This window comes from Bison bison, unplaced genomic scaffold (genome assembly GCF_000754665.1).
Source record: "Bison bison bison isolate TAMUID 2011002044 unplaced genomic scaffold, Bison_UMD1.0 scf7180017864331, whole genome shotgun sequence".
In the NCBI taxonomy this organism is placed as follows: domain Eukaryota; kingdom Metazoa; phylum Chordata; class Mammalia; order Artiodactyla; family Bovidae; genus Bison; species Bison bison.
This window is the reverse complement of record NW_011494903.1, coordinates 4,945,415-4,955,210: the sequence shown is the minus strand read 5'-3', so window position 1 is coordinate 4,955,210 and position 9,796 is coordinate 4,945,415. Positions and strand designations below refer to the sequence as shown.

Below are 9,796 nucleotides of genomic sequence, written 5' to 3'. Positions count from 1 at the left end.
TTGATGACCCAGCAGAAGTTGCTTCAGTCGTGTCCGACTCTGTGCAACCCCATAGACAGCAGCTCACCAGGCTCCTCTGTCCCTGGGATTCTCCAGGCAAGAATACTGGAGTGGGCTGTCATTTCCTTCTTCGTACCTACTGTATATGAGCACTTTATTACTGTAATTTAAAAGGCCAGTATGTTGGGAATAATATCTCATTATTTTTATTAGAATGTATATAATTCTAGTGAGGTTGATTATCATTTTGCATGTCAGTCTTTTAAATTAAGACTTTTTGGAGAAGTTCTAGGTTCATAACAAAATTGAGGGGAAGGTACAGAATCTTCCCAGGGGCAGGTGAAAGATTATCCACAGGTACAGAGATTATCTATCTCCCACCAGAGTGGTGTGTTTCTTACAGTTGATGAACCTACATTGACACATCATTATCACTACAGTTTACATTAGGGCTCACTTTTGGTGTTGTACATTCTATAGATTTAGATAAACATTCGATGACACGTGTCAATCATTATAGTATTGTATAGAATGTTTTCACTGCCCTGAAAATCCTTTAATTCTGTTTATTCATCTCTCCCTCTTCCTCCCAGTTCCTGACAACCATTATGCTTTTATGATTTTTTTGTTCTCAAAGTGGAAAAGGTAGAAGTCACGGCTTTCCATTCTAAGAAAACGTTCTGTTAACCTTCATAAGCCCTGGGAAGCAAGGGGGCAAAATTGAGAATCAAATAGAGTATTTGACCAGTTGTATTTGCCTTTGTGCTGACATCTGAGGTTTCCAGAACTTAGCACGCTGCACCATTGCAACATCACCCACAGGACAAGAGCAGTGCCCAGGGATGCCAAGACATGAGTGGTATTGGTCATTGGAAGTAGCAGATTCCAAATAGCTGTCTTGCTAGACTATTCCTTCTGAAGATCTGTTCGTGTCAACTTCTTGGCTTTGTCATATGATCCTCTCTGGCTCTGCAACACAGATGTGAAAAGTGAAGGGAGCATGCCATTGAATTTCATTTCTGAAAGGGAAAATACACACTTAACTTTGGGACTTTTAAAGTATTAATATAATTCCCCATATGTATCCATAGCCATATGTAGAAATAGACCTACAGCATGATGTGTACTTGTATTTTGCTCTTCACTGCAAAATGGTTAAGCCTGATGGGCTGTTTCAGGCTGGGTTTGGGGGGTTGGCTGGACACAACAGCCAGAATCTGACCCTCACTTTGTGGACTGAGTGCCTTGATTTAGTCTATTTATTGACGGTGCTCAGTGTTGGGGGATCCATTCACTCCCTCTAAACTGATAAGCCTGTTTTATTCATCAGAACAGGGCTCATAGCTAATTTTGTATCCTCTGTGCCCAGCATCTGCCAGGCATGTAATAGGTTCTTTTTTTTTTAAAAAAAAGTATTTTATAGTGTTGTTGAAGTATAAATGATGTAGGATCAATTACATTTTTAGTTTTCCATTTAATGAGTTTTGATACATATATTCACCCCGGAAACCATCACCATGATCAAGATAAGGAATAGATCCATCATCTCCAAAGCTCCCTTGTGTTCCGTCCTCTCCTTTTTCTGTTGTTCCCAACCATTGTTCTGCTCTCTGTCACTGTATATTTGTTTGCATTTTTGAGAATTTTATTTAAATGTAATTATACAACACATACTCCTTTTTGTGTGTGTGTGCGGGGGCGGGGGTGGTTCTGGCTATCTTCACTTGGTGTAATTATCTTGAGATTTATCAATGTAGTTCCACAGATTAATACTTTGTTCCTTTTTATTGCTGAATAGGAATCATAAAAGGTACTTAACAAATAACAGGTATTTTAAAATGAAATTTTAAACATATAATTAGGGAAAGAGTGGATAACAGGGATACCACTCTATTTCCATTGAGTAGGTTCACCTAGGAAGTCAAAATAGAAATCAGGAGATGGCATGGTAGAGGCTTTTGTTATCATTTAATATCTGTTCTCCCTTCTTTCACAGTGTGGGAATAGAACTGTCTGGAATAAAGATTATATTTCCCAGCCAGTCTTTTGCACAGCTAAGTGTGGCCACATGACCAAGTTGTGACCAATATGATGTAAACAGAAGGGGTGTGTGAAACTTTTAAGAAGTTTCCTTAAAAGAAGGGGGGTTTCCCTTTCCTACTCTTCCTCCTTCCTGCTGTCTGAAGTGTCGTCATAATGTCTGGAACTTTAGCACCCATTTTGGGTCAGAAGGGATCTTGAGAATGGAAGCCATTCATGGCAGAGCAGTAAGGTAGAAGAAGCCCGGGTCCTTGGAGACTACCTACCTCAAGACTCCATGTATGAGAGAGAAATAAACTTTGATCTTGGTTAAGCTATTTTAAAGACGCTTTTGTGTCTTTCTGCTTCTTGAAGCTGAAACAATCCTTGTTAACACAGTGGTAAGGATAGAGTTAGAATAAGAGAGAGTTTGATGTTGCTGAAACATCATTTCAATCATGCTAACGTGTCCATCTTCACTTGTGGGATGTTTCTAAACAGAAACTCAACATCAGCTATTGGAATCTCTTTAGGTGAATTCTGGAAAAACCCTGACAAATGATTGTTAACAATTCTCCTTTTCTCAACCATGCAATTCACTCCCATCTATTTGTAGCCATCATCAACATTAGACTTGTAAGAACTATAACTTATTTTACATTTATTTACAGTTAACTTGGTGGCTCATTGGTGGGATATGGGGTTAGCCTAATCTCATTAAATTTTTTTTTTTAAATCATAGTTATGGTGACTTATGTGGAAATATTTTCTATAGATGTCTGGTCTCATTTATCATGTGTGAATTCTTATGTTTAATTCCTAGTTATGTGTAGCTTGTAATTCTCTTTTTAATTTTTGAAATATTTCAAACATACAGAGGAGAACGTATGTTCAGATGTCAGATATCTGGCAAACATGACTCTGTAGAACAGTAGCTGTCAGCTTTAGTTATTTATTTAGCAGCGAAGTCCTTTTTCACAAACTGTCATTGTATGCTTAGACTTCCCTGGTGGCTCAGATGGTAAAGCATCTGTCTACAATGCGGGAGACCTGGGTTCGATCCCTGGGTTGGGAAGATCCCCTGGAGAAGGAAATGGCAATCCACTCCAGTACTATTACCTGGAAAATCCCATGGACAGAGGAGCTTGGTAGGCTACAGTCCATGGGGTTGCCAAGAGTCAGACACGACTGAGCAACTTCACTTCACTTCACCGCTGTATACAGAGCCCCATTATATAAAATATCAGAACCCTTCTGGTTGAAGTGCAAGTGGAGGGCTTGCTGGCTCACTGGGTGAACCTTCCTCATCCCATCCCCACTGTGAGGGCTCTGGAGACGTGCTCACAGTGCGTGAAGGCCATGTGAATGTAGCTGCAAACCTCATTTAGAGTATGGTCAAGATTGAGAAAGCAAGTTGAATATTGCTCTCTTCAGTGCCCAGATATTTAAGCCCATACGTTTAGTTCATAACGGAGCCTGTAAGACTCTCATTCAGATGGCTGTGCTCTGCTTCTGCTCACAGTTCCAGCAAGCTTTGTAGTCTGGTTTCCCAGTCCTAGAATCTAGAACAACTCAGAGGGAGAAGACAGTCAGACACAGCAGTTAGACCAAAGAGGGGCAGCTAGGATGTTTGAAAAAGATAAACACGAGGCATTGAAAACCACCTTCTGAGGTCACATAGGGTAAATGTAGTCTTCCTAATATATTCCAGTGAGTCATGAAAGCATGATTTTATATATTTTATTATGCGTATGTGTGTGTATGTATTTAGTGAGAATGGGTGTGTTGTACAGCATATAATATTGGGTTGGCCAGAAAGTTCATTTGGGTTTTTCCAAAAGATCATATGGGAAGCCTGAATGAACTTTTTGGCCAACCCATTATATAGTATGTATTATACACATGCATAAAGTGTTTTGCTTGGTGTTTATGATGATGACTCTGAGAAGAAAAGCCTCTCAACTCTTATTTTTCATAATTTGTTTTAGAATAAACATGTACTTATGAAATAATTATTATATGCTAGGTACAGTTCTAGCGTTTTATGTCATAACCCTCTGTGCTACTTTATGAAGTAGGGGCTATCCCCAGAGACACAGAGAAGTTAAGTTCCTTGCCCATGTCACTCAGTAAGCATGTGTTGGAGCCGGGATTCAAACCCAGGCATCCTGGCTCCAGGGCCCATCTCTTAATAGATACCATATCTTAGGAGAATTTCCCATATTTAAACAATAAAGTGCAAACAGCTTGTAGCTAGCAATTTTTTCAGTTGTCTGGAAAACTCACTTATCCAAGAAGTGGGAAAATCACTTATCCTTCAATAATCCTGGGTAAATGAAAGAACAAACTGAATCGAATCTGGAACCCTGGTTCCCTAATGTCATATCTAACATACTTTCCCCTCTGCCTTGTGGCTTTCCAGGAGGGCTCCAGAGAGGGAGACCCAGCTTGAGCAGGTCTGAGTAACCAGAAAATACCCCACAGACAGACTTGGCGATGGAAGTGGAACATGTGGACCCAAACTGTCGGCAAGATGATTGCATTTTCATTTATAGTATTGTCATCTTCCTAGTGGTTCAAGAGGTGTTTTAGAGTTGCCATAAAGGCTACTGTAATTTTTAGAGGCATTTTCTTTCTGGCCTGTGTTTATATATTGTGGTGGAGGAGTCAGAAGGCTTCAAGCTTCAAAAGCGAATCCTGTTTCAAGTTATGAAAGTGCCAGGATGTGGGCTGCAGTTTAGCATGTGTTGCCTCAGGCACTGGGATTGGCCTGGCTTTCTGTCCAGCTTTGGTTGCTGTTCTTTGTGCTCTGGGATGCAGCAATTGCCTTGGCTTTTCCTGTTGTTATGCCTGTAGGTATGGACTCATTCCCACCTTTCTGGAATGAAAATTATTTCAAGGGCAACTTTCAATTGTAAAAGGTCCATACATTCTGAGGGAAACACAGAAGCATGTTTCCTTACAGGGCTGATGTCTTAATCAGTTTGTGCAAGTCGCTTTAGTCATGTCCAACTCTTTGCAACCCCATGAACTGTAGCCCTCCAGGCTCCTCTGTCCATTGGATTCTCCAAGCAAGAATACTGGGGTGGGTTGCCATGTCCTCCTCCAGGGGATCTTTCTGACCCAGGGATCAAACTTGAGCCTCATGTCTCCTGCTTTGGCAGGCGGTTTCTTTACCACTAGCACCACCTGGGAAGTCCATTTCTTTTTCATAAGGGGCACTAATCCCCCCATAAAAGTTCTACCCTCATGACCTAATTACTTCTCAGAGGCTCCACTTCCAAATACAGTTGAATGGAGTGGGTGGTTAGGGCTTCAGTATATGATTTTTTAGGGTAAACAGACATTCAGTCCACAGCTGGAGTGCTAATTTATTATACATTTTTTCCTTCAGTGTTATTCTCATGATTGCTGTAAGCAGATGGGTCACATGCAACATATTACATACACATACACATGGTCTGTTAACCAGGCTTTAAGGCAATTAATCTTCCTACTCTTTTGGAGAAGACAAGTCAAAATAAAGATGCTCAGCATATTTGCTAAACTCTTCAGTTCAGTTCAGTTCAGTCACTCAGTCATGTCCAACTCTTTGCGACCCCATGAATCGCAGCACGCCAGGCCTCCCTGTCCATCACCATCTCCCAGAGTTCACTCAAACTCATGTCCATTGAGTCGGTGATACCATCCAGCCATCCCATCCTCTGTCATCCCCTTTTCCTCCTGCCCTCAATCCCTCCCAGCATCAGAGTCTTTTGCAATGAGTCAACTCTTTGCATGAGGTGGCCAAAGTATTGGAGTTTCAGCTTTAGCATCATTCCTTCCAAAGAAATCCCAGGGCTGATCTCCTTCAGAATGGACTGGTTGGATCTCCTTGCAGTCCAAGGGACTCTCAAGAAGTTTTCTCCAACACCACAGTTCAAAAGCATCAATTCTTCGGCGCTCAGCTTTCTTCACAGTCCAACTTTCACATCCATACATGACCACAGGAAAAACCATAGCCTTGACTAGACAGACCTTTGTTGGCAAAGTAATGTCTCTAGATAGCTTTTCAATATGCTATCTAGGTTGGTCATAACTTTCCTTCCAAGGAATAAGTGTCTTTTAATTTCATGGCTGCAATCACCATCTGCAGTGATTTTGGAGCTCAAAAAAATAAAGTCTGACACTGTTTCCACTGTTTCCCCATCTATTTGCCATGAAGTGATGGGACCAGATGCCATGATCTTCATTTTCTGAATGTTGAGCTTGAAGCCAACTTTCTCACTCTCCTCTTTCACCTTCATCAAGAGGCTTTTTAGTTCTTCTTCACTTTCTTCTATAAGGGTGGTGTCATCTGCATATCTGAGGTTATTGATATTTCTCCTGGCAATCTTGATTCCAGCTTGTGCTTCTTCCAGCCCAGCGTTTCTCATGCTAAACTCTTAGGAAAATCAAATTCCTGATAATTTCTTAATCACACTATAGTGTTTCAGGCAATCTTATTTCATCCCCTCTTTCCCATACATGCTTGCCTGCCGAACTTCTGTTCACCTTACCCATCTTGATTTCTATGTGACCACTTTTGTGCTGTTTCCGAACATTGAACATATCTCTATTACAGAATGTATCTCAGGTAGTACTCATTATTTGTTATGTATACACTGCTTTTATTTGGATGTGAGTTTTGTGAAGGTAGGATTCATAACTTATGCATCACCATACCCTTGCACATAGTAGGTATAGTGTGCAGAATTTTAAGGTGGCCTCCAAAATCCAGCCCCCTCCCCAGCATCCATGCTTCTCCTTACGTGTGGATGGAACCTTTGAATATGAGAGATGTCATACCCCTTCTGGGTTATATTATACAGCTAAGGTAAGAAGTTTGGAAAATGTAATTAAAGTTCCAAATCAGTTGATTCTGAGTTAATCAAGAGGAGGGGATAGATATAGGGTGGGCCTGTCCTAATCAGGCAAAGGCCCTTGAAGCAGGACTGGGCCATTCGTGAAGGATGAGACTCTCCTGCTGGCTTTGAAGAAGTAAGTAGTTATGTTTTAAGAATGTGGCCCTGCTTGGCAAGGACCCAAGGGGGGCTTCAAAGACTTGAGAGCAGTTCATGGCCAAAAGCTATCAAGAAAATGGAGATACCTACAGTCATAAGGAAGTGAATGCTGCCAACAACCTTAATGAACTTGAAAGTGGATTCTTCCCCAGTTCAGCTTCCAGATGAGGACATAGATTGACTGACGCCTTCACTCAGTCATGTCCAACTCTTTGCAACCCCATGGACTGTAGCATGCCAGGCTTCCCTGTCCATCTCCAACTCCTGGAGCCTACTCAAACTCATGTCCATTGAGTTGATGATGCCATCCAACCATCTCATCCTCTGTCATCCCCTTCTCCTCCTGCCTTCAATCTTTCCAAGCTTCAGGGTCTTTTCCAATTCCAACTGTCTGAGAGCCTGAGCAGAGACCCAGTTTAGCCACACCTGGATCCCTGATCCATGGAGATTGTGAGACAGCAAATTTATGTTGTAAGCCACTTATGCTGTAGTGACTTATCATGCAGTACTAGAAGATGAATGCAATTAACACTGTATTGATCATATTTAAATGTTGGTCATATTCAATTTAATCAGGGGCTTGGAATATTTAAAATGAATCTTCACTAAACTTTTGGTCAACATTGAGAATGTGGACATCTTAGAGAAGAGAGTTGTTATTTCCCTTAGAGCCTTCCACCCATTCAGTCACCTTCACACACTGACAGGGTTTCCATAAATACCAGCTTCTGATTGTCTGGAAATAGGAAGTGCGATTCTCTTCAGCCATCATTCAGTATTCTTGGGAGATAAAAAGGATGAAAACTGATGTTGAAATGAGACCACCATCATTTTCTCAGTCTGCTCACTATGTACAGAGCTCAGGATGATTAGGAAATGTAAAACACATGTGACTGTCTTGAATCTCTTTAGTTAAACCATATTTACATAGATCAGTTTTCCCAAAGGACAGAAGTTAGCTGAACTTAAGCAATTAAAAAAAAAAAAAAGAAACCAACAACCAAACACAAAACTAGAACCTTTTGCAAAGGCCAAAAAACATGGATGGGTTAAACCATATCAGATGTAATGGTTTGTTTTAAGAAGTGTTTGATTTGTTGTCTATATGCATGCTTTTTTTTTTTTTTTTTTCAGGTAGATATAAAAGCAGAATTTGCAAGATCTTTAGCTGCTGAGATAGAAATCCAGTATATAGGGTTTACCATCAGATCACTGATGACCCAGGTCAGGGACGTGCTCCTGGTTCTCCAGTCCATTCCAAAGCCACCTCAGGGACTGTAGCCACAGAGGGACTGTGGATGACTGAAGACAAAATTGGACAGCCCCTAACCTTGTCGTTTCACCAAGAGCAAGTACCCAAAACCTTGAAATACCACCTCAGGGGGACCTTCCTTACTGTTCTGCCATGGGAACAAAGAACAAACTTTTCAGTCCCGGAACTTCTTCCCTCCCATTGCCAACATTTTCAATTTCATTTGCCCTTGACTAAATGTAGCTTCCTGTTTCTAAGAAAAGAAGCTGAAAGAGCTTTTTGAAGGCCTCACAGACAGTCTCAGAAGGCTTCATGGGCAGCAAACAACTCTGAGCAAACAACAATTTGATGAGTTAAGTGTAAACGGATCAGAGACATATGGATTACATTTTTTGGGAAATACACATGGGTTTGCAATGTAAAGCAGGGCCATGGCGGGGGGAGTGGAGAAGGGAATGCTTGGAAAAATGTGGTTTGGGTCTTGCCAATTGCAAAATGTTTGAAACAAATAATCTGAGATGTTTTGCCCAGCCTAGAGTATGACTGGATTCACCGTTTCTTCTATTTATGTGTCATTTTTAGACTTGGCACTTAAGCCAGTGCTGGTTTGGGTCTTGAATAGATTTTTTAAAGTACAGTTATTTAGAAATATCGTTGCATGTGATTTCTGTGTATCCTCTGAGTATGAAGGATGGGGTGGTGTTGGGGAAGAATTGGGCATTTAGTAACATTTCTCTGAGGCTAAACTGCTCCTAAACCTGTCTGGTGTATTTCTACTTATGAAGGATCCCAGTCCAGGCTGTGCTAGTGAGGTGACGGGGCAGCTTGAGAAAGTCACTTAACTTTCCACCTGTCTTTCCACCTGTAAAATGGGGATAATATTACCTCAGGGACCATGAGGGATGAGATGTTGGATGATGTAGTGTTAGGAGTGTGGACTCTGGAGACATATTCCTGGGTTACTGTCCCAGCTCTGACCCTTCATGAATTTGGGCAAATTCTTTAGCCTTTCTGTGCTTCAGTTTCTTCATCTGTTCATGAGGGGGAAATGCTAGCCTCTACTACATAAAGTTACCTTGAGAATTAAGAGTTACTATACATAAAGAACTTAGCACAGTGCCTGGCACATAATAAGTGTTTGACAAATGCTAACCATCACTATTGTTGATTATAATTGCTCTTGTTCCATGGAGCCTTTGAATAATGTAGAAAGTGAGGAACTTTACCTTGAGCCAGGGGGAGGGCAGTACTCGCTGCATCTACTGGAGCCACCTCCAACCTACTTTCCTTTTCTTACTGCTTCAGCCCGTAGAGTAACTCAATTTCTCTCATCCCCAAATAAAAAGGGGTAGATTCCTCCATCTAAAATTAGGCTCATCTGTTTCTTCTTCCTGGGATAGAATGTTTTTTTCTCATCTTCTTTACCACTATCTCTTATCCAGAGTCACTTTGTTCAAGAACCCAACTAAATCATACGAGAGTG

At 41.1% G+C, this 9,796-nt stretch overlaps 1 protein-coding gene across 1 annotated transcript; it reads left to right on the top strand.

The window, feature by feature from the left end:
- The first annotated feature begins 4,761 nt into the window (after positions 1-4,761).
- On the top strand, positions 4,762-4,990 carry GDNF-AS1 (GDNF antisense RNA 1 (head to head)). Its single transcript, XM_010853848.1, is given in 3 exon segments — positions 4,762-4,797; positions 4,800-4,905; positions 4,908-4,990. Coding segments are annotated over 3 exon segments (225 nt in total).
- The last annotated feature ends 4,806 nt before the right edge of the window (positions 4,991-9,796 follow it).